This window comes from Mchenga conophoros, linkage group LG4, assembly GCF_057382185.1.
Source record: "Mchenga conophoros isolate Kocher_MC1m ecotype Shallow Benthic linkage group LG4, M_conophoros_male_GT1.1, whole genome shotgun sequence".
NCBI classification, from domain to species: Eukaryota; Metazoa; Chordata; class Actinopteri; order Cichliformes; family Cichlidae; genus Mchenga; species Mchenga conophoros.
Window position 1 is genome coordinate 14,102,283 of NC_140529.1, and position 24,806 is coordinate 14,127,088.

The following is a 24,806-nucleotide window of genomic DNA, read 5'->3' on the forward strand; positions in this document are numbered from 1 at the left end:
TAGAGCGCATAAGTGCAAGGAAAAAGATTTGATTTCAAGTCTGAAGGAAGAGCTTGAGGATGATATTACTGTCCCAACATTCACCAGACATCTGCTGGCATTACCCAAAAGAATACTCACTTTATCTAAAAACCGAGACGAGTACAGAGAACTTGTGGAACGCCTTGCCAGAGATCTGGTTATGCACGCAATGAGCAACATAAAGGGGTTGAAGAAATGGCGTCCAGCTGAAGAAGTTATACAGAGGCTTACCGAAAAGATCTGGGCTAAAATTGTGTCCCAAAATCTTGAAATCTCCTTGGAGAACATGGAAGATCTCACTGTGACAGTATACAATGAACTCCGGGAAAAGTGGAGAGGTGCTGACAATGTCCTGGGGTTTATGAATAATGGAAATCCAAGACTTGACAAAATGATTGTCAGAATTTTCAAAAGTAAGGCCCCATTGAGAAGACCAAATATCTTCTCTAGGATGTTTTCATGTGTACGCTAAAGTTTACTTGGCGTTACAAAGAAGATTACTCGCTTTATTTAAAAGCCCAGAAGAGTAACAAGAACTTGTGGAACTGTTCACTAAAGACCACATGAAATTATTACCAACAAATAATAAAAAACAAAAAATTAAAAAAAAGATCTTGATTTTGAGCTTTGTTTTATTTGTCTTCAGATTGTGTATACATTTTCAGTTTAGGCTGAAGCTAAAAACTCATTTATACTGAACATTTTTAAACAACATAACTGTATATTTGAAATAATTCCAATTTTCAATCTGTTTGCATAAATGAGGAATAAAAGTTTCTGATCAGTGTTGATTTTTTTTACAGTCATTGTTAAGCAAGAACATTTAGATTGTCAGTTGTCAGTGACACAGCTGCCATATAGCTGTTTGTTCTCCTCAATAAATTAAAAACATGTGCACCCAATTCTTGCTTTTTAAAGTCATTAAAGATACAATACTGTACAATCATACCATTCAGGTAAAAAAAAACAAAAAACAGTTCAGCTAAATCATTAAAAACCCAAATTCCCATAACACTCATACCCATAAGGAGTGAATCTAAACTTTTCACCACACCTGTATGATTGCACATTTGTCAAGAAATTACTGTTCCTGGTAACCAAATTTGCCCAGCAAAATATAAAGATATGTGGAGGGGCCAAAGACTTTGAACATTACCATACATAAAACAAAACTATGATCTCTTTAAGGTCTGCCAATATCAAACATTAAAATAGTTGACAGCAAAGGGTCCACAATTAAAAAGTTTTTCTAGCAATACAAAGTGCTGTGTCACCCCTAAGGTTCAAACATGTAAAGTGAAACACACACTTGTTTCATAGCACATGAAAATAAAAACTAACGAACTATTAAATCATGATACATCCTAAGTGCAGAGCCAGCACTGGATAGTTCAGGTGTACTATAATCAAGCGGTAATGACAAGAACTGCTAACCAAGAACATACCCACAGAAACAAACAATGCTGTTACCAATATTTTTATCTGTACGATATCAATGGAACAGATAATATGAAATATTAGTCAGATATTGCTTTTTTTCTAGTATGAATATAAAAAGAAATAAATTAAATAATTACTGAAGTGCATGCAGTTAGTTACAGACAATTGCAGCAGTGAAATTCTGGTTTGCATTTCTACTCTTTACATTCACTGGAAACCTCATCTATAACATCTGATTAGAAAATTACCTCATGTTTAACATTTGGCTGGAAAAAATAAGTAAAAGTAATGAAAAATGTGAGGGCTGATTTAAGTATTCTGGTCTCTTCCAGTGCGTATTTCCATATCAAATCTAACTGAGGCACCAGCTATACCACATTTCTCTCTTACTCAATGATGACCTGTTTATTAATGTGATCTGGCTTATGTGAACTCGCACTACGCCTTAAAATCTTGGAGTCTCTCTAACATGTAAGAATTGTTCTCCTACATATTCATGCCCCATCTTAGCTTAAAGATCTCACAGTACTGTATAACCCCAGCAGAGCACTGAAGCTCCTTCCATTCTTTCTCCAGAATATCACGGCTCTTTGAGGATAGCAACCTGTTGCGTGGCAGCTGACTGGAGAGGAGGGAGTCTCCTGGAGGACAGAAAATGAGGGAAGAATTGCAAAGAGAAAGTAAAAACAGACACATGTTAGATTCTGAGTTGTAACCTTGGAAAAAGAAAGCCATGTTACTTTTTCTCTTACTACACTCAGAAAAATAAAGGTTCCAACTGGAACCAAAAGTGGTTCTTTAGACTGATGCCATAGAAGAACCTTTTTTGGTGCCACAAAGAACCTTTCAAACAATGGTTCTTTGAAGAACCATTTCTTTCAGTGGTTCATTGAAGAACCATTAAAGGTGCCCCAAAGAACCATCAAGAAATGGTTCTTTGGGGCACCTTTAATGGTTTTTCAAAGAACCTTTTTAAAAATGGTTCTTTAAGAACCATTTTTATACAGTAGCCCCTTTCTGTTTTCACACGGAGCATGGGGTACTGTAATCTGTCTGGAAGGTCACATTATGGTTATAGAAAATCTCTCCTTTAAACACATTCATGGATGTCCTTCCATCTTTCCTCCTGAAGATCGTGGCTCTCTCAGGGTAGAAACTTGTAGCTGGCAGCTGACTGGAGAGGAGGGAGACTTTAGGAGAAGAGACACTGAAAGAACAACTGCTGAGAAAGAGCTGTTTAAAACAAATGAATGATACATCTTTTTAAACTGTGTAAATAAATCATGCTCCATCATCTGATGCTATTTTTTCCTTGTAATAACACAGAATTAACAAGATTCTGTACTACACTGATGAAAGCAGAAAAATCCTTCCCAAGTTGTTTACATATAATGACTCTCTACTGAAGATGCTTTGCTGAACTCATAGACTTGTGGAAAGTGGTACAAACTGTTTTCTGTAAAGTGTCAAAAAGTAACCAAGTAAAAGTAAATTTAAAGCATTATTATGTTTTTTTTATTTGTTTCTCATTTGTTTCTGAGTTTCCTTTAATCACGGCATCACGTCTGGCTTTTGAGGATTGGTATTGCACTTTGACAAGCAGGTCCTGTTTGAGTGATTTCTTGAGAACAGTTGTGACAGTAATGAAGAAAGAGAACTCAGCTTCACAAAGAAACACCACAGTTAATTGTTGGGGGAGCAATCCCTTTTTCGCACAGGAATATGTAGGCTTCCTTTTTTTTTTTCAATTGTTAATAAACATCTTAATTCAGAAACTACATTTGGTGTTAACTTTTGTGATCTATTTGATCTGAAACATTTAAGTGTGACAAATATTCAAAGTGAGATCATGAGGGACTTTTAAATACAGACAGAAAAACTGGTGATGCCTAACCAAGTGGAAGTAGTAGTGGAGGGCAAGCTGAGGAAGATGGCTATAGTGACAGATGTTGCTATACCGAGTGACAGCAAAATCACAAAAAATGAACACGAGAAGCTGGAGTAATAGCAAGGGCTTAGAGAAGAGCTCAAGAAGACTGTTGCCAAAGTGCTTGCTCATAGGGGGTCATATGATTGTTGGGTTTTTCTCTGTATCTATGAAGCGCCTTGAGGCAACTTTTGTTGTGATTTGGCGCTATATAAATAAAATTGAATTGAATTGAATTGGAGGGAAAAGGCATCAGTGTTCCCAGTGGTAATTGGGGCACTCGGTGTAGTGCTCCCCAAACTGGGTGAGTGGCTCGCAGGAGATCCCAGAAACAACTTGCCTGATAGAAGGCAAGTTCCTAATTTTCTGTTAGGATCTCCACTAGTTATTCTCACATATCAGCCAACATAAAAAAAACAAACAAAAAAAAAAAACAATAAAAAACAGAAAAAACATTCAAACATCACATTACAGACAATATTCTCATTCTCGCATCTTTCCCGTTTGTTTTTTTGTTTTTTATTTGTTTACTTCTCAGTTGGTTCTTTCATTTTATTCCATTTGGTGAAAATATTGTTCTTTACATCAGAACTTTAACGTTACAGGCAGCTGAACACACCAGCAGGTGGAGCTAAAGGTCTCGTATTTCAGTTCTTACAAATGGTGCAGAAACGGATCCTGTGCGTTTGTGTATGTGTGCGTATATGCATGCCTTCAAATAAATTACAAGAATTAATAATGCTGCCACAGATGTGACTCTGGAAGAGTTCGTGGCATGGGAGTAAATAGAAAAATAGTAAACTTGCATTTATTAAATAGAGATGGTTTTTTTTTTTTACATATTTACTACAACTTCATTTCATTTTCATGAGATGTTTAATATCTACAGCTGTTCAATAGAAAGAAAACTTAGAAGGCATTTAAGCTTCTGTTTCATGTCCATCACTATTTCTCTTTTTCCTCAGGCTCATATGGACTTCGGAAGTTCTGTGAGATTTTTTTTCTGTTTGAGTGAAGCAGGTCTCAGCATGTTCAGACAGAGCTGCTAGGACAGGAATGTTGCTGATACGCATCATGCTGTGGAAACAAATGGTTTGATGATTCTATAACAGGGGTGTCAAACTCAAATACACAGTGGGCCAAAATTCAAAACAAGAACAAAGTCGCGGGCTAACGTTAATATTTATTGAAATATATTTATTCCTCCAGATATAAGAATGAATCTTTTCTTATGGACTCAAACACGTTTGAGTATTCAGTTTTTTCTGAAAAACTGAATATGGAACAAGCAAAGCTTAATGGTTTCTTTATAGATGGACAAACACAGAAGAAAAGAAGCTGTTTCAGAGCTTTTAAAGTGTGCCTGGGAGTGCTGTATCTTCTGATTCTCGCTGGAATCACGACACGCTGTGAGGAATTTTATTCCAATAACGACGGCAGTATTATTTCCACATTAGATATTTTTAAGCAACATTATTTGATGCTGCAAGTCTGCTATTCTTTCCTTCCTCTTCTGACTTTATATTTCCATTTAAAGCAACCGCCCTACAGTGTTTCCCCATGTGTGTTACACTGCTTCTGCAATATGACCACTGCTGAGGTTTTTTCTTTTTCTTTAATTGACAATGTAACCAGAGTAGGCATATCTTCTCCTTATATATCATCATATACATCGTTTTACAGTCATTTTAATGTTGTAAGCCCACTAAAGAATGCTAAGCTAACCATCTTCCTTATTTGACTCCTGAGACCTGTACCATAAAGCATTATTTTCAAGTTTAGTCCTAAGCTTGAGATCTTACAGGGGTTTGAGATCATTATATACTATGCAACTGCTTACTGAGCAATCAGTTCACTGGGAAATAGCGTGACCATGCCTGATCAACATCTACAAGCACTGGTGTGCTGTTAATGGGAGGATCTGTAGGTCTTAGATATAGTCTAAATGTTTGCTCTTTGCTTGCTCTCACAGCATTTAGCCTCAGATTGGAGCTGCAGCTGAAGGAATAAGGCTAGAACTAGCAACATCAAACAACATCAGACTGTTATTTAAATGGAAATGCAATTGTAGTTATAGTCAGTTCATCCTGTGATTCATGAAAATCAAATCTGTGAAACTGATATATCTTCTAACTCACCATTATCATTCATACATCTCTTCTTAATACTACACACACTATACTTTTCCTTTTGAGATACAGATGGTCTGTCTGTGGCAGCTGTTTTTTTCTGCTGTTTAATCTGTCCATATTTTCTAAAGTTATAGTTTAATCCTCTATGTTAAATATTCTAATCTGCTGTTAATAGACCTGTCCATGTTTGTTATTAGTCATATGCTAACCAATGTTCTTAGTCACTTAACAATGAATAACAAAATTAGTTTGGAAAAAAAGTGTGATGCTGATTTTTACAATAAAAATATGGCTGTATTTATAAAGTTGAATATTTAGATGTTTTTTTCGTTTTTGCTTTGTTTTATTTCTAAGCAGATATTTCAGTCACTTTGGAAAAAGAGCAGCTGCAGAACAAATACAACAAACTGAGCAACAATTACAGCCAACTGCAAACCCAACTTTTAGGTAAGAAAGTTGTGCCTCATGTGCAAATATAGCAGTACTCAGAATTGTATTTTATACTTGTTTTATTAACTATTTTCCTCTTAGGTCATGGAAGTGACTGCATATCAGTTGTAATATACTATTACTAAAAGTGTTCACTGAATTCAGGTGTTTCAATCGCTTTTATAGCCACAGGTGTATAAAATCAAACCCCGAGGCATGCAGACTGCTTCTACAAACAGTTTTCAGAGAATGGGTCACTTTCAGAAGCTCAGTGAATTCCATCGTGGTACCATGTTCAACAAGTCCATTTGAAATTTCCTTGCTACCTAATATTCCAGTCAGCTGTTAGTGGGATTATAACAAAGTGTAAGTGATTAGGAATGACAAATTCAGCCTTGAAGAGGTAGACCACATAAAATCACAGAGCAGGGACACTAGAGGCACATAGTGGTCACCAACTTTCTGGAGAGTTAATCAATACAGACTTTCAAACTTCATGCTTCCTTTGGATTAGCTCAAGAACAGAGCTTTATGGAATGGTTTTCTATTGCCGAAAACCTGGATCCAAGCATTACATTACTAAGCACAATGCCAAAGATATTTTAGACAATTTTATGCTACCAACTTTGTTGGAACAGCTTAGGGATATCCATTCTTGTTAAAAGATGGCAGCACCCAAAGTACATAGAGCAAATTCTCTAAAAACATGGATGAGCAATTTTTGTGTGGAAGAATTTGACTGGCCTGCACAGAGTCCCGACCTCAACCTAAAAGAACGCCGTTGGGGTTATTAAGAGTGGACACTGTGAGCCAAAAAAACAACAAACAAACCTCAAACTCTTGTAGCTGCAAAGGGTGGGCCAAAATCATACTAGACCCTGTAGATTAAGAATGGGATATCATTCAAGTCCATATCCATATGAAGGAAGACAATTGACTACTTTTGGCAGTATAGTGTATTAAAAAAAGTTGTAGTATGATGTGTTGCAGTTGAAAACCCAAACAGATGGGGAGCAACTGTCAATTTGTTTTGTTTTATACAAAATGCCCTTCCCGACACAACCCCAAAAGGATTTGTGTCTCTTCTGAGAACTGAACAGGGGATCTTTTGCTTATTAGGTGAAGATGTAAACCACTATACTATGGAGCACTTTAGTACTTTGGTTATTTTTTCCCCCCTTCTTCACAGTTTTTTCTTAGTCTTCCTTAAACAACAAGCAGTCTGAGGAGTGTCCAGAAAATTATGTGGGCTTTGTAAATAATTGCACAACTTTCTGTTGAAAACCTGTGATTAGGTGAAATGGTATCCATCCAACATTTGATGGACACGCTCTCATTTCTAGAAATCTTTTAACACACACACCCCTCCGCCCCCCAAAAAAATATGACTGTACAGCGTTGGGACAAGGAAGCCAGACTGCAGTCTTATATGTGTCTCTGAAGCTTACAACAGCCCTGTTCAAGTATTGACCAAAACATTCATACATATGGTGCTTTTAACGCAAAAGTACTGCACGGTGATTTTCTTTTCACATTACTGAATTATTCACAGGAGCTGTGTTACTTGCATGTTGTGTTTTTTGTGCAATCACTTCATATTTTTGTAATATAGTGTACTCTTTCTGTGTAAAATCAACCACTCAGCTGCCAGCACACTAATCATGCCATGGCTATGCTGTGTGGCAGGCAGCATGTAGGACCAAATTGCAGGTCTAAAACACAGGAAGTTAACAGAAAATGGTAGCGTTTTTGCTGGACATAATAATACATCTATACAGGAAACAAAATCAAAAACAAGGAATTCGAAATAAGAAACTTAACCAAAAAGAAAAACAAAACAAGAAACAAAACAAGATACTCAATTCAGAGATGGTCTTTCCCTTTGCATCTAAATGGCCTCCTTGACTCCGCGCTCAAACCAGTGTTCCTCCCTGTCGATGATGTGTACATCCTCATCATTGAAAGAGTGTCCACTGGCCTGTAGGTGTAAATAGACTGCAGAGTCCTGACCCTAGTTTCAGGAGACATGACACCTGCCGGCATCCAAATCTGCTTACGTGCATCTTTTGCCCGTTTCTCCTCTACTTTTCTCTTCTTTTCTAAACTGAGAACCTGATGGCTTTGACCTTTTCTTGTCCATCTTCCATCAGTAATTTTGCACTCCAGTATCAACACTCAACCCCACAACATAAACTAACAGACTAATAGACCTACACCTTGTATATTAATTTTTTTTTCTAGGATTTTACACAACCGAGGAGAAACAATGAATATATAATGGGCTTGGATTAACAACATTATGAATGAAATGTGCACTATTTAGAAACAGCATGCCCCCTCTCCTTTCGACAGGTTGTGTTGTAAGACTTCAGCACAGCAGCAAGCAGGCACACCAAGGGCCCTCGCGCTCACTTTTCTCGTATATGTGTGTGAAAGAATTTAGAAAACACATCGGTCCAAAATTATTATAAGTCTATATCATAATGTCTTCAGTTTTTGTGTTTGTTGTAGGCTGTCAACGTTAACGCGTTATTACCGTCATCATGATTAACCCGACTAAATATTTCTTAACACAATCAACCCATTTGGAGCACAGAATGGACAAACAACAAATGCGTTGACAGACTTTTCAGGGATTTTAAGTACTTCTGCACTCCAGATGGATTAATTGCATTAAAATTTTTAATTGCGTTAATCGTGATGACAGCGTTAATGTTGACGGCCCTTTTGGTTTGTTTTTATTTTGTTTTTGTAAAGGCACGTTTACTCCTCGCAAATGGGCAATTGAAAACAGATCGGTGCCCATGCAATCCCCAAAATGCACTGGCATGATGTCGGGGCACCATGGGTGCGAGCAACTTCTTTATTTGGACTCAGCCATGATGCTGCCCCCACCACGATGCTGCCCTGGGCAACCGCCCATGTCGCCAATATCAAAAGCCACTCCTGGAGACAAGGGTGATAATAATAAAAGAACATAATTCCAGAGTCTGAAGCATATATGCTGGGTTTCAGACACAGTACTGTGACAAATCAGTGTGACTGATCAATGTTGCCAGTGCCAACCCTGAGGTCACTAGATTCAAATTTCACATTGCACACCTTAATATCATTTTAACATTTGATTTCATTATTAACACCATGTGTTTTTTTCATATTGTAAAACATGCTGCAAAACAAACTGAGGTAGACTAACTGTGTTATTTAAAGAAACACTCTGGCATTTTTAAACAGGCTAGTTGTCTGTACTGTGATGGATTTAACTTAAAGAACACTGTGTGACTGGTGCACAGTGGCAGTGGTTTCATGGTCAGAGTCAGGTTACATCGAGTGTAGCAGAGAGTCCATATGAATTTCAGGTGATGATGCTGAGATCAACTGACTAAATTCCACCTTCATACCAACTTTATACTAAATAGAAAAGAGCATAAACAGTGTACTGTCATTGTAGAGGATGGAAATCAGCCAGGAACACTCATGAAACATCTGCTGACATCTGATTAAATTTAGTTGTGTACATCCATAAAGAGCAGACTGTACACTAAGAAAATCTACTAGAGCTCTCAATAGAAATTATTATGAGTTATGATTCTTTTCCCCACACTGAACCATTACAACCAGTTTTAGGGATCCTCAAACTTGTGAATCCACTTTAATCCCTGATTGTACAAATTTTCCTGTTTAGAGGAAATCGTTTTAATTTTCTTTCTTTTTCTTCTGATTCAAGCTGAGTATAATTAGAATTTTAAAAAGTTAGACTGAAGTTTGTATTCTTATCTATTGATATTACTTTATCATTATGTTAATATAACACAAGGTTCAGTTAGCTTTGCACAAAAATAGAAATGTCTCTAAAGAGCTACTTTTTACTTTCTCAGTTTGAACACATTTCAAAGACTGTACTTTTTTACTTTTACTTGAGTAAAGAAGTTGAATCAGTAATTCAACTTTTACTGGAGTATTTGTTAAAAGTAGTGTATTTCTACTTAAGTACAGAGTGTCTGTGCTTTTGTCAACTCTTACTAAGCTTAGGACCTGAGGATGGAATAGCTGAGGAACAACAATTTGATAAATATGTATTAATAGACCTCTCTGCATTGAATCATATCTGTTATTAACCTCTGTCTCTCTTATCCTGTCTTCCTTCTCTCACCCCAACCGGTCGCAGCAGATGGCCGCCCCTCCCTGAGCCTGGTTCTGCCGGAGGTTTCTTCCTGTTAAAAGGGAGTTTTTCCTTCCCACTGTTGCCAAAGTGCTTGCTCATAGGGGGTCATATGATTGTTGGGTTTTTCTCTGTATCTATGAAGCGCCTTGAGGCGACTTTTGTTGTGATTTGGCGCTATATAAATAAAATTGAATTGAATTGAATTGAATTGAATCGAATAAATAGACTCATGTGTGCAACCAGAGTTTGAAGTCCAACAGTATGTCAGAACCCCAGCCTCAAAACGTTGGCAAAATGTGTTTTTTTCCAGACCAAAGGAATGACGAGCTTTCATAATTTATCTGAGCTTCTATGACCTTCTCTTTGTCTACAGAGAGTGCTATGGCTTTTTTGTCCTCATAGAAGCTCTATTGAGACAAGTGCACTTTTACAGTCTGGTGGTTTTTTTTCACTTAATGATGTCATTAAGATTCACCAAGTCTTCCTGTTCACAAGCCTGCACATGTCACAACACACACAAGCAATAGAAGGATAAAAACGTGAATTCTGTTTTTGTATCATGTGTCTGACTTTAAGTGAAGTGTCCTGTCGATTGGGCCAAATTTTGAATGAGCTGTTACTTTAAATCCACTGAGAGGAAAATTTGGTCTGACAGCAAGGCAGACTGTCAGTCCAGAGGAGCCAATCTGGTGATCATAAACAACAAAGAGGAACAGGTGGGTGTGTTTGTTTGATGCAACTGCCAGAAGTTCTGTGTTTTGACCATCTGCCCATCTACTGTCTATTGATCTATCTATTCTATAAAGGACAAGAGAAGTGAACTGAAATGTTTCAGAGAAGTGAACTGAAATGTTTCATCTCATTTAGTTTTTCTTTCAGACAAATTCACAACATGATATTACAACAACAGAAGTACTGAATTATGACTGGCCGAAATATTTATGTCTGTTTTCAATTAGGAATTTATTGAACTGAATATGAGAGGAGACTCCTGGATTGGTCTGACAGCCGGTTACAAAAGTAAAACTGGGGAACATGAATGGGAATGGGTGGATGGATCCCCGCTGACAGAGGCGTGAGACATTTTCCTTTAAATTAAAACCAAAACCAAAAAGTTATTATTTAATACCACCATGTGTTGGAAGACAGCATGGCAATACATTACATCAGCAAACAAATATATGACCCACATTTAAAACCGATGTCTGTAAACAGCTGTGAAAATATTTTCAAAGAGCAGAGAGTCAGCTCTGCCTTCGTTTTATTCTAAGATTTAAGAGTATGAAGATTTAATATTCATAAAAAACTTGAAAACTGTTAATGTACATGATGATACTCAGAGAAAAGTCTAAAGCAGGTCAATTGCGACAGAAATCTGGAAAATGCTTATAGAGAGTCATAGTTATATAAATGTGACAATTGACATGATTTTAGTCTAGTTTAATATAATATTTTTTTTTATCCAACAGGTTTTTGGCGCCAGGCCAGCAGGATCCTGTTCATGGTTTTTCTGCAGTATGCTGTGAAATTAAGGGAAAATGGACACGATCACAATCTTCTGTATCCAAGACCTGGATCTGTGAGAAATGATTTTTGACTGATGACACAAGGAAAATTAAAATTTCTGAATAATCCAAGTAGTTCTCCAACTTCAATTAGACATCATTAGTGTTAAATTTCATAAAGGTTTGTCATCTGTTACTCATGTTTTTGTTCTACTGTGAACAACTTCCTGTCTTCACCACAATGGATCATTTTAATGTTCATATTTTTGACTTGGTATTTTAATATTTTATTGTTTGCTTAGGTTATTGATCATTGGTTTTGGACAGAAGTTTTTTTCTAAGGATGCAGGAAAGATTATCGCTGATGTATTTTAAGAATTCAAAACATTAAAAACAGTTACAACTGTTTTGAATTCTTAAAATTTGTTTTTCATTAAATTTTAATGAGAAACAGATTATATGCACATAATAAAATATTTACAGAATATGCAACAGAGAAAAATAAAATAGAAAATATAAATATAAACTGTAAAATCAATTGTTTATTTTCTTAATGGAACAATGACAAACACACACCACACACACATATATATGACTGATTTCCTCGTAATAATAATATTATCTCTGCTCGTCTAAGTAGCTTGGAAAGAAAAGCCTCTGGACTTCTTTGAGTTGCTCGAAGACGTTTCACCTCTCATCCGAGAAGCTTCTTCAGTTCTAAGGTCAAATGGTGGAGAGTCCCTTTGTCCCTCTTTGGGGGGATACTCCCACTGGGTTTAAATCTGGGACCATTTGACCTTGTGAAACGTCTTCGAGCAACTTAAAGAAGTCCAGACGCTTTTCTTTCCAAGCTCCTTAGACTACAATGACATGGATGACTGAGAACCTTCACAGACATTATCTCTGCTCAACTAGGGATCATTGGGTACAAGTACTATATGTGAGGCTAGAATACTCTTGTCTACAAATTAGATGTCTATGAGAAAATTGTCCTTCCCTCCCTTTAGACATGTTGTCCATAAAAACCTTTCAGAAATGTATGGTGAGATGACAGTTTTAACTCTTACTGAACATTATGATCTTTTTTCTTTAACTATGGTCCCATTAGAATGAAAAAGGTCCATAAAGAAAGATATGTGTCGAAGCACATTTGCCCTGTTTCCGTCTGTCTGATTAATTTCAAAAGCCTAATAATGATGGTTATTAATCGCTGTCTCTTCCACATTGTGTCTTTTGTCCTGTCTTACTCCTCTCACCCCGAACTGGTCATAACAGTTTGTCCTTTGCCAAAGTGCTTGCTCAAAGAGGATCATATGATTATTTTTTTGTTTTCTCTGTATTATTGTAGGGTCTTTGCCTTAAAATATAAAATGCCTTGAGATGGCTGTTGTTTTTTATTGGCACTAAATAAATAAATTTCAACTGATTTGAAAAAAACAAATGTACTGAATTTGATTCGACTGGCCTAATATGCACCGCTTTGACCACGAAGAGGATTTCAACACACAAAATTAATTGTATGTGACTGTAGCTCCTGACACTAAAGAGTCACTCTAGGAGCTCACAGTAGCTGAAATACAGAGGGGCAGAATTCAGGAATGTCTGGCTGCCTTTCAAGCATAAATGAATTCACTGAGTCCTTTCAATCTCACAGGCTGGAGGAGAACACCATCAAAACATTTTAAAGATTTCATTTAATTGAGAAAGTTTTCTGCAAAAAAAGTAAGTTATATAAATGTACCGCTGTACTTTGTTGTTTTTATGATAACATCTGTTGTCAACATATCTGTGACATACTTGAAGAGAATATTCAACTGAGAAATGACATTGACTTAAGGACTTTGAGCTGCTCTCCAGCAAGTTGTATTCTGAACCCAATGGAGTGGATGCAGAACTCAATAACAGATGAGCCACAGAATTCAGAATGGAAATTAACAGGTCATCAGAGTCAGCATCAATTGTTTTATGAACATTTTCAGTCTTAATTTTCTTGTATTCCTTTCTGATTTCTTCAAAAGTTAAAATATTCAGTTTGATGGAACATTACCAGCAAGCCCTTAAGTTATCTAAAGACCTTAATTAAATATTGCTATTACTTTTTCCAAATATGTACTTAAGAATAACTGAAAATGATTATTTGATAAGTGACTGTAAATATGTGGCAAATATGTGCATTAATGTTAATATTTGTACAGAGAAATTAAAAAAAACATTCAGCTGTTAAATATTCTTTTTATCATCAAAAAAGTCAACCTGATGAAAAAACAAAAACAGCAGGTTTGATCAGTGTGCATATATCAGCAGATCCTTTAGCTCAAATAGCATTAAAGACACGATTTTAAAAATAAAATAAAAACATTTCAGTCTTTTTTCATAAAGGTGAACACAATTCAAAAAATGTGTATTTATGCCTTCTTTAGCTTAATTTTCTTAATACGAGCTAAAGTTTAGAATATGAAATATACAAATATTTTCTTCAATTTTCCTTATTTATAATGTAATTCACCCAGCTCTTACTTGCAAAGTGCTTCACAGAGCAAAAAATTACAACAAATCAATGACACAAAACCATAACAAATGAAAAAAAAAGTCTTATAAAAGATATATGAAACACTAATGATGGAGACACTCTGACCTCAGTAAGACTGTTCCAGAGTTTGGCAGCTTTAGTCATCTCTGTTTACAAGCTGAAAATTCTAAATAATGAGAAGACCTCTAATCCCAAAAGGACCTGACTGTGACTGTGTTATGTGACTGTGACTTTTATTTTGACACAATCAAACAAAGTTTGTAACTCGTGGCACTTTCCAATGCACACTGCTCTGGCTCCGGTGCTCTTCTCCAGCAGCAGATTCCTCTCTCTGGCCTGGCTGCTACTGAAATAGGGAAGGCATGATTAGAAGATGCTCGCTGGCTGTGACAAACAAGTGTCCCTGACACCACACCCTGAACCTGCCACTCCACTCCTCCACTCTGGCCGAGCCACCAACCACACCCCGCAACAAGCTCTTTTCACAGAATGCTTTAAAAATACATCTTAAAATCAATGTGTAGTGCTGTGTTTGTTTCTGTGGTCTATGGATTCAGTCTCGAGAATTCAAATATGTTTCCAGAAAGGTCCAGAACACAATGTTAGTCCCACTGCCTCTGTTCGGTAGTGTCGAGCCAAACGGACTTTAACGTGTGTTTGAACGAGTTTAAGTACTTGAGAAACATCAAAAATATCATTTATGTATACATTGAAAAGTTTTGGTCCCAACACTGACCCTTGGGGAACACCACATGTAATACCAAGTTTCTCTGAATGGTAATGCCCTATGCTAACATATTGTTCCCGACCTGTTAGGTAACTTTTTAACCATTTACCAGCTTTCCCTCGAATACCATATCTTTCCAATTTATCCAATAAAATTGAGTGATTGATTGTGTCGAAGGCCTTTTTGAGATCAACAAAAATACCAACTGCATATTTATTTTTATCCAGTGTATCAGTAATTTCTTCTACTGCCTCAATTATCACCATTGAAGTGGTTCTTTGCGTTCTGAAACCATACTGACCAACATTTATTATTTGATGTTTTTCAAGGAATTTTTCTAATCTTGAATTAAAAAGTTTTTCTAGAATTTTTGAGAATTGAGGCAGTAGAGAAATAGGCCTATAATTGGTAAAATTGTTTGTCATTACTTTTATATAGTGGTATTACTTTTGCAATTTTCATTTTTTTTGGAAAACAACCGGACTGAAATGATAAATTACAGATATATGTTAAGGGACTAGCAATATTCAGAATAACCTGTTTAACTACAGACATGTAGTTATGTCATGATAATCCATTGAAGACTTACTTTTACATTTTAATGTGATATTTATTACTTCTTGCTCATTTGTAGCTGAGAGGAACAGTGAAAAGGGATTTAATTTTATATTACTGATATTTTCATTTTTATGACACGGGATGTCCGCTGCTAGTTCAGGGCCAACATTTATGAAGAATTTATTGAACCCATCGACAATATTACTCATGTTGTGATTTTCACCATTTGCATCAGTAAAATATTCAGGATATGATGTTCCAGAAGATCCTTGTTTAATTAAGTTGTTTAAGACATCCCAAGTTCCTTTTATATTGTTTTTATTTTCATATAATCTTCTTCTATAATAAAGTTGTTTGCTCGTTCTTATAATATCAGTCAATTTATTTCTATATGCTTTATATCTTTGTTCCACTTCTTTTGTTTTTACTTTGATAAACTGTTTATACAGATTGTTTTTCTTTTTGCAAGCATTAATAATTCCTTTTGTGAGCCAAGGACTTTTTATCTTTTTTTTCTTTGTCATGTGTTCGTTTACAGGACAATGTTTATTGTACCACATAGTAAAAATATCTAGAAAATTATCATAAGCCTTGTCCACATCTGACTCTTCATACACCGAACTCCAATCTTGTTGTGCTAAATCGAAATTGAAGGCATGAATTGCTTCTTCATTTACTGTTCGCTTTGCTATCATGATCTTGGTATCTATTTTTTTTTAAATCACAGTCACACAAGTAAAAACTGGTAAGTGGTCAGTTATAGTGGTCGATGAATGAATGAACCACAAAAATATTAAATTTTTATTTCTGTTCTTGGTAATGTTTCGTCCCTTCCTGACACTGTTGTAAGAAATCCTTAAGGCCATGTTGGATGATTGAAATGAGAGTAAAACTTTTGACCAGTCTCGAGAAATGAACCTTTTTAAGAGAATTTTATTATAACCTATGAGGCATCCAGCAAAGATAATTCAAATGATGAAGATCCTTTGCTGCCACACTACTTTAATTTTTCAATCATATTTTAATCCTCTGTAGATGTTGAAGTTAACCCTGTAGCACACTACTCAAATCTTTTCATTAAATTGATTTTTAATATTATTTATATACATGAATCCTTGTAATCAAGGTGTAGTTCTGTTTTCTGAGGTATGAAGGTATATGTATATGGTTTAATGAAAAAGTATTTTTACTTTGGATACTGAAAGTAAAATTGTCTCTCTGTAAGTCTCAGCACACCACTGGGTTACAGTAACTCCTGAATCTAACATGTAGACCAAAAGAATTCAATAGAAATTAAAGTTCCAACTAAATAAAATTTTAACCAGAGAAAACAAGTGTTTCTCTGGTGGATATTCCTTATTAATAGATCACTAAAGGTTGTTTCAGTTCATTCAGGAGTTCACTGTGTCTCTTATTGTTTCTCTTACTGTTAAGAGAGCAATAAATGAACCTGTTCACCATTTTAACTAATTATTGTTATGCATCCAGTCATGACAAATACAAGAAGACAACAAGAGAGTGTATGGATCTTAATAGTTTCTGACGTTTTGTTGTTGTTGTTTTTGTGTGTGTGTGTGTGTGTGTGTGTGTGTGTGTGTGTGTGTACACATTATTATTCCAGAGTGCATTTCAGATCAAAGGGACAAAATGAAAAAAAAGGACAAGTAAAGACAAATATTTTCAGGTTTTAAATGAATTCAGAAATAATTGTCTAATATGTACAACACTGCAGAAAAAATGTAACAATAAACAAGCCTCTGAATGCTGCTACCGCTCTGTTGTTGAAACAGCTTCTGTGAGTCGCTCACCTTTCTTTTTGTAAACAACAAATCCAACAGCAGCAATTAGCATGACCACAGCACCCACTGCAACAATGATGGGGATGGGCGTGTCAAAGTGCGACTCTCCTGAAGAACAAACAAAACAGCAGGTTAGAACAGAAGTGCATCCATCCACCTATAAGGTTCAACTAGTTAGTCTATGAATCGCATGCTGCTGAAGGGAAGTGAAAATACACTGTACTGCGTGTCTATTGATGTGACCATACACACTATTCACTACCTGCACATACAGTAGATGCAGAACAATTGTATTATTTACCCTTTAAAGACGTTACAGTAGCTCTGTATTTCTGTCTGAAAAACACCTGTAAATGCATTCAGTAACAGCCCTCCGGTTGCAAGGCTAAAAAAAATAACCGAGGGTTTAATGGATTAAACACATTTTATTGAACTAGTAAATATAAAAGTTCCAAAATGGCTATCAGAGTTTTATGGTCTAAATAGTGAAAGAAATTTAAAAACTGTTATTTAGAAAAATCACTAATAAAATAACCATGAATCTTCGGTTCCCTAAACTTGTCTAACTGGAGGGGTGTATCATCGGTTGTAGGGTGCTGTGTTTGTCTACGTGATGTTGATTCAGTCACACAGAGAGTTCAGTGACACTGACAGGAGCTGGAGGGCTAAAAAAATAAAACAATTTCAGTTAGTCCACTGATCGTGGAATGGCTTTTGTATGAAACATTAGTGGAACTTTTTTTAATTCACAGACTAAAAAAATAAGTTTTTTTTCTTAATCTTAAGAATATTAACAGCATTAACAGCCTCGAAGAATGTACATATTTTCCAGCCCAGCTTGGATCTCCATCAGTTATTCCCAAAGTAATAATAATAATAATGAAAAAAGAAGCCAGGAAGAAAGATTCAAGCCTCACATTTTAGACAATCCACAGTATCAACAAACTAAATTACTCAAATATGTTTTTCTCACCTTTCCAGTTGGTCCTGATAATGCTTTCATTCAGATTTGTGATGATGTCCTCACCACCAGAGAGCTGAAAGACACAGTCATACCTTCCCCAGTCTTCAGGTGTGACTGATAATATGCTCAGGTCAGCACTCATCTGGAAGGTCTCATCATTGTTGGGGAGGATCTCTCCTATCTTTACACCTTCATGAAGCTCATCTCCATCTTTCCTCCAGAACATCACGGCTCTGTCAGGATAGAAACCTGTAGCATGGCAGCTGACTGGAGAGGAGGGAGTCTTCTGGAGGAGAGACACTGACGGAAGAACTGGAGAGATGGAAGGTGGGAAAGAGAGATGGAAACAAAAGGACAATCGATGGAAGAGAAACAGAAAAATGGCAAAGAAAGAAATTTAATAGGGAGATATGAACAAAAAAAACATTGATATCAAACTCACACAACACATCTAGGAGGCTCAGTGGCACTAGCATTTTAAAGGTGTTAGGAGGCTAGAAGAATAAAGAAAAATGTCTTGTGGTGCAAGTAAAAAAAGTCTACAAAATAAATCATGTATATCATTTTAGCTTCAGTTTGTGATTTGTTTGTAACCTTGTACTTTTTTTTATAATTAGTTGTTTGTTCTCTGCCCCACTCTCTGGGTTCACATATGCCTTGTGTGTGTGAATAAATACTGCGTAGCCACTAAACTTTATAAGCTCATGTGATTCTACCTTTTGTCTGTGGGAAGCTTTTCTCATACTCCACATACAGCTTCAGATACTCTGGACAAATCTTGGTGAGGTCATTTTCTCTGTGTTTTATTCCAAGTTGGTCAGTATCCCATTTCAGTTTGGTAACATCAGCCTCTGGTTTCAGTGCGATCCATGTCCCTTTCTCCAGATCAAATTTAAGGAAGTCTTCTCCGTTATAATGATACTGTGTCATACCAATAACCTCCCCAGTGGTTTCATCCCATTCACAGCCATCTATCCTCTGTAAAATGTGGACACCTGAAGAGAGAAAGGAAGAATACATTTCAATGAACAATTTTAATACTGTACTTTGTGTAAGGCTCTATTGTTCTCCAAGCATTAGTTTGTTTTGTGATTCAAGTCACACTATCTGAGAACTTTTTATTAGTATAACTAATGGAAGCTAATTGAAATGCTACAGAACTTATAAATGAACCTGATTAATCAAGTTTATGAGAAAAAAGATGGACGACAAGAATAAAACTGATTTAATTCAGAGTATACTCCACAGCCAGCAAGTACGACACAGCCAGGCTTTCTTTGTGAGACCCAACGGTATCACAAATGTGGTTATCATCTTTCTCTGTTAAGCTGGGCTTCCTGGTTCAGGCTCTGTGTGTGCTCATATTAAAAAAGGCATTTCACAGGTCACATAACTTTTTACACACAAAATGATCTCCATGAGTGCCTAATGAAATCAGAGACGCTATCACGTGATGATGATAAATGATAAAAAATAAAAGAATAAGAAAGGAATAAAACACTACTGAAAATGAGAATATGAATGAAAAATGTAAATTTAATGATTTAAACTAAATCTTTAATTCAAGTTAATTATGTTATGGCTGAGTGTGCTCTAGGTTCTGCTATGAATCTGTGAGGTGACGGCTGTGCATTTAAACTGGGTCCATTTAAAAATAAAGGATTACACTCACAGTCTAAAGGAGATGTGGAATCTCTTTAGTTTCTCAGCAGAAAGGTAAAATTGATTCATTTCATTGATTGAACAGCTATTTTTGATGTGTGGTCTGTGTTATAGTAGATTTAATTCCAGAAGTATAAATGACTAATCAGAAGTATTACAACATTTATATATATTTTTTGCACCACCAAATGAGTACATATGCATTCCTGTGACTATGCAACATAAAGTTTGCACTACTGTAACTGGACAGCTGCACTTCATTCGTTATTTTGCTTTGTAATATTACCCCTTTGGAGCTGTCTGACAACTAGGCTATAAATTCTAAGAAACTGTAAAACCGTTGCAAAATAAAACATTTTAAAGACAAAATCTAAACGTATCTGTTCTTAACCTCCTAGGACCTGGCGATGTGATGTGATGAAAATGTGGTGTCCACATATGTGGACATCACATTTTGGGTTATTTAGACCAAAATACTCAATTTTGCTCTACAGGAGCCTGATATCCACTTACGAGGACATTATACTGCTACTGTTCTATCAAAATTTTAAATGAATATCCTCATATGTGGCTCTCATTTTTCTTAAAAACAAAAATAAGGTAAAAAAAAAAAAAAATCTGGTAATTCTTTGTTTTTACATTCATCGGGCCCCAATATGCCCAAATATCAAAGAGAAATTAAAAATGCATGCCGTTGAAGAGTTCGGGTCTTATGAGGTTAAAGTAAGAAGTTTTTGTATATGCAATGTTTCATTATCATTTAGGGTAAGGTATAACAGAAATACTGCACCTTCACTTTGATTGAACTGCTGTTTCAAACTAGAAATCAGCTCTCTGAAGAAGTTTGGCTGATCCTCAAAACACTTGTGCTTGTACCAGTCCAGTTGCTCAGGGTGTTTTTTTAAAATGTTCTTCGCCCACTCCTGTCTTGGTTCCAATATCTTCTTGCTCACGTCACAGTAACCCATCTGAACGCCATCAACCATCAGCACACCAGCGAATTCTGAGATGTTCAGAACTCCGGAGGATCCAATGATAAAATAGTTCAGCGAGTGTTTCACTGTAGGACAATGTTTATAATGGTAGCAATTAATTCAGATGCACAAAAAGTATCAGAAATATAATTCATTTAGTTATCCAGGCTGCACCCTTTCTCTTGCCCAGTGACAGATCAGATAGACTACTAGATTATTCAGTCAAAAAAATCTCATTTAATCTGCACTAACAGAGACAGAAGGCTCTACAGCAGGACTGTGCAGCTTTTAATTTATATTTTGACAAAGATTTGGGGCTAAAGGACCAATGTGGCTGATACGCTTTGCATGTGCAAATTATCAAGAATGTCCAAAACTATTAATATTCAACCTAAATCTTAAAAAAAAAAAAAAACGTATTTAATAGGTCACATCTGACATGAATAGAATAGAATAGAATAGTTTAGTTACCTTTTACCAAACGAATGTAAAATGAGATTTAAAGCAACTCCTACCCACAGCAGCGGTGACAATGAAACTCAGTTGTCAAAGTATACCTGATAAAACATGGATCTTTTAAATTCTAGAAAATAAATATAAAAACTGAGTTTACAACATTCGGGCTAAAAGAGCTTTAAAGTGAAACAAAGCAAAAACTCAGCTTTAGGTCAGATGACTCTGCTGTCAGAGCTCAAAGGTTTAACGTTTTTTTCTTACCTGCGAATGAGCCATAGCACAGAAGAATCAAGAAAAACAGCTTCATGTTTTCTTTATCCATAATGTTATCATTGTTATTGCTCTTGTTCCCTCTAACATGTAAAGACCTTTGAGGTTAGTTTAACTTAAGCAGCTATTGCAGCGTCTACTCCTGATTTCTGCTCCTAATAATCTGCCTGCACTCGCCCACTTTCCCACATGCCTATACCTGTAATAGTCTGATATAATCCTGACTACCAGGAAAAAAAATGTTGTCCAATCAAAAAAAATTTAAATCCCCCAATGTTTGTAAGGTACGGAGCCCCGCAGGGGACATGGGAGAAAAAAAAATGATTAGGGAGGAAAAAAAAAAAATTAGGGAGGAAAAAAAATAATTAAGACGGACTTTTGCGAGCTCTCGCAAAAGTATTGCGAGAGCTCGCAAAAGTTTTAGCCGCATTCTTCGGAGGCCGCCAGCTCGAAGCCGACCGGGAGGTCGAGGCACGATGTGCCGGGAAAGCTGTGTTCCTCCCGGCTGTAGTAGGTCTCGACCTCCCGTTAGCTTCGAGCTAGTGGCCGCCAGCTCGAAGCCGACCGGGAGGTCGAGGCACGATGTGCCGGGAAAGCGATGTTCCTCCCGGCTGTAGTAGGTCTCGACCTCCCGTTAGCTTCGAGCTAGTGGGTGTCAGATCTCCAAAAACGTCGGAGCACTTTTGCAAATATGTGATGTCTTGTAAACCGAGCAGGTATCTGACGTTTACACAACTACATTCACGCCTCAAAATATCTTAAAAGTGTATTTTGTGACCCAGAAAGAGTAATATTACAACTAAGTAGCTGCCGCCATTGTTGGAATTCAACTTTCGCGAGAAAGTTTTGCGAGCGCTCGCAATACTTTTGCGAGCGCTCGCAAAAGTCCGTCTTAATTTTTTTTTTTTCTCCCTAATTTTTTTTTCTCCCATGTCCCCTGGGGGGCTCCGTATTAAGGTAATTAGAAGACTGAAATAATTTTTTGGGAAAAATAAGTTTACATTTTTTAGATATCACATGTCCACTGCAGAGGACATTGGAAGGCCAAACGTGTAAAAATGAACTTTGATGGCAAACATTTTCTTCAACTCTTCACCAAGGAGAAGTTTGAACTCAAGGAACTGTAGTGGTTTCTTCCCCCAAAACTGCAAGTCACTGCTATACTGAAGCCACGAGTTGGTGATTGCCAGATCAAAAAGTAGAAAACTGCACATACTGTCAATTTCTGAGTGTGAGGGACCATCCTGTAGAAACTCAACATTCGGCAACAAGGTCCACGTCACCTATATTGGTAGTGTACTCAGCAATTGCCAGTGGACTTGGCACATGGACAAACCTTTTGTTTTTCTTAGACCATCTTGTGCGTCTGTCCTGAGGTTGATTGCCATAGGCAGAGGATGCCATGACAACTGTCCAACCACTTAATGACAGCAAGTTCAGGTCTGAGTACCATCCCTGATGCTCCTCCTTCTTTCTTCTTCAAGGGCTTATTCCCTATGATCTTCTTCATCAGACAACTCAAGATCTGGGTTTCCCTCATCAAACTGCAATAAATTTCTTTCTGCTTCTAAAAAGGACTCCTTTTCTGGTCATTTAAAAAAACAGAACAAAATGGAGGAAATGACTACAAATGTCCACTATGGAGGACATTTTTTAAACACTTCAATACTATACTAAAATGAAGTTAGAATTAAGCATACTATGTTTTAATGTGTTATTAAGAGACTTATTTAAAATATGCTAACAACATTCATTGCTAAAAATTGCTCAATAAGAAGTTTTATGCACTTACTTTTCTTCTTCCCATAAAATGTGCTTGCAGCGATGGCCGCCATGTTCCTTCATGAAAAAACTAAAGTTCCCAAAGCTCCACCCCTTCACATTTGGTATCATTGGAAAGCCCTAAATGTCCTCTGTAGATACCAAAAGGAGGCAATTCTGTAGTATGCAGTGCATGGGAGATATTCAGGTTTAGAAAGGTGCTCTACAGAGGACAAATTTGCATTGCTGGTAGTCAGGAGGATATACTGCTTCTTTAGAACACAGAACTGGAAGGATCAGTTTTGTTGTCATGGTCCCTGTGCCTCCCCGGCCAGCCCAGTGTGGCCACAAGTGTTTGTGGTTTTTCTCTCGCTCTCTCTCTCCTACCTGTCTGCCTGGGCAGAGCTCTGATTGGGCTCCTGCCCTTGGCCCACGCACCTGCAGCTGATCTCGAGCGAATTGCAGTTCTCTGGCTCTTCTTAAGGCTGGGGTCTGAGCTATTCGTCGCTGGAATATTGAGTAACCCTCGTTAGTATTGCCTGGCTTCCTTGCGATTCTACTGTTCCCGTGTTTGCCTTCAACTTACCCTCGTCTGTGTAAATAGGTTTACCAGGATCAGCCCTTTTGTGACCCCTGGACCCCGTGAGTAGGAGAGTGAGCTGCTTGTGTGGAGACTGTTTGGACGAGGAGCAGAGCGAGTGCGAAGAAGTGTGTCTCCCCAGCCTATTGATCCCCGGGACCCTGGTGTCCCCCCCCTTCATGTGTATACAGCGCACCAGTGTGATTAATAAAGTGTCGTTGAACTGTGCTACCTCAGTCTGCGCCTGAGTCCGTTCCACTCCCGTGACATTTGTTGTAACACACTGAGAGCAGGGTCCCAAAATACTTAAAAAACAGTGTCTCTTTATGATATTCTGATTTTCTTCTAATTATGTTCTTTCAGCTGTTCATGTGTCTATGGTTTGTTTAGCATGTATGTATTTTATTTGAGTTATTTTCATAAATTCAAGATTCAGTTTATGTTTAAAGAGTGTACATGACCTGCTGTTCCAATAAATAGGTAAATAATGTTTTGATTTATGAATAATTGTAACATTGATAATAGCCTGATAATAGCCACTGGTTATCAGCAGTCCACAGGGATTTGTCTGCAGAGGAGCAGAGCTCAGCCAGTCTTCTTCCTGCTGATTAGCAAGCTTAGTCTGGCCTTTAAAAAGGCTTCAAAATAAAAAGGCTTTCATGGAAATTTCAGACCTTGTTTTTTTCCATTTTAAAAGCTGTTTTTATTAAGCCATCTGTCTTTTTTAAATTTAAATATATTCTGATCTGTCTGCACTTCCCATCTTGCCTCTACCTGCCTCCAGTGCATCCCAGTTTCACATTTTGTCACATTAAAGCATTGTTAAAAAACACATTAAATCGACTTTTTACCTTAAAGTTCTGCACACAATACCCCATAGTGTAAAAATGAGAAACATTTGCTTAA

The 24,806-nt window shown here is 36.8% G+C and overlaps 1 protein-coding gene, 1 long non-coding RNA gene and 1 pseudogene across 7 annotated transcripts in view; 2 read left to right on the top strand and 1 right to left on the bottom strand.

The window, feature by feature from the left end:
* LOC146575702 (uncharacterized) overlaps positions 1 to 11,746 on the top strand; it is a 21,956-nt gene extending 10,210 nt beyond the window's left edge. The window contains exons 2-4 of the long non-coding RNA XR_014892168.1: positions 2,038 to 2,141; positions 5,878 to 5,967; positions 11,584 to 11,746. This is a non-coding gene — a long non-coding RNA (uncharacterized LOC146575702). The remainder of the gene's footprint in view (positions 1 to 2,037; positions 2,142 to 5,877; positions 5,968 to 11,583) is intronic.
* The window catches only part of LOC146575699 (interferon-induced very large GTPase 1-like), a 108,075-nt pseudogene that overhangs the window by 60,225 nt on the left and 23,044 nt on the right, over positions 1 to 24,806 (top strand).
* Positions 12,144 to 23,966, bottom strand: LOC146575703 (major histocompatibility complex class I-related protein 1-like). Of its 6 annotated transcripts, XM_085270521.1 has the most exons (8): positions 23,907 to 23,934; positions 23,352 to 23,827; positions 22,896 to 23,144; positions 20,650 to 20,919; positions 18,914 to 19,192; positions 18,207 to 18,509; positions 17,243 to 17,341; positions 12,144 to 14,495 (listed from the first exon to the last, which is right to left on the bottom strand). In XM_085270521.1, the coding sequence occupies exons 3-8, from the start codon at positions 22,945 to 22,947 to the stop codon at positions 14,383 to 14,385; spliced, it is 1,116 nt and encodes a 371-aa protein (XP_085126647.1). In that variant the 5' UTR covers positions 22,948 to 23,144; positions 23,352 to 23,827; positions 23,907 to 23,934; the 3' UTR covers positions 12,144 to 14,382. The 6 variants fall into 6 exon arrangements, with proteins under 6 accessions (XP_085126647.1, XP_085126650.1, XP_085126651.1 ...); XM_085270524.1 differs by lacking the exon at positions 22,896 to 23,144 and having other exon boundaries at positions 23,907 to 23,933; XM_085270525.1 differs by lacking the exons at positions 22,896 to 23,144; positions 23,352 to 23,827 and having other exon boundaries at positions 23,907 to 23,966.

Bases quoted from the DNA above. Each gene is read 5' to 3' on its own strand.
- LOC146575703 (XM_085270519.1), bottom strand. From the start codon at position 21,611: ATGGATAAAGAAAACATGAAGCTGTTTTTCTTGATTCTTCTGTGCTAT. The intron at 20,920-21,550 runs GTAAGAAAAAAA...ATTGTCCTACAG, and splicing joins GTGCTATGGCTCATTCGCAG to TGAAACACTCGCTGAACTAT. The intron at 18,510-18,913 runs GTAGAATCACAT...CCATCTCTCCAG, and splicing joins AAGCTTCCCACAGACAAAAG to TTCTTCCGTCAGTGTCTCTC.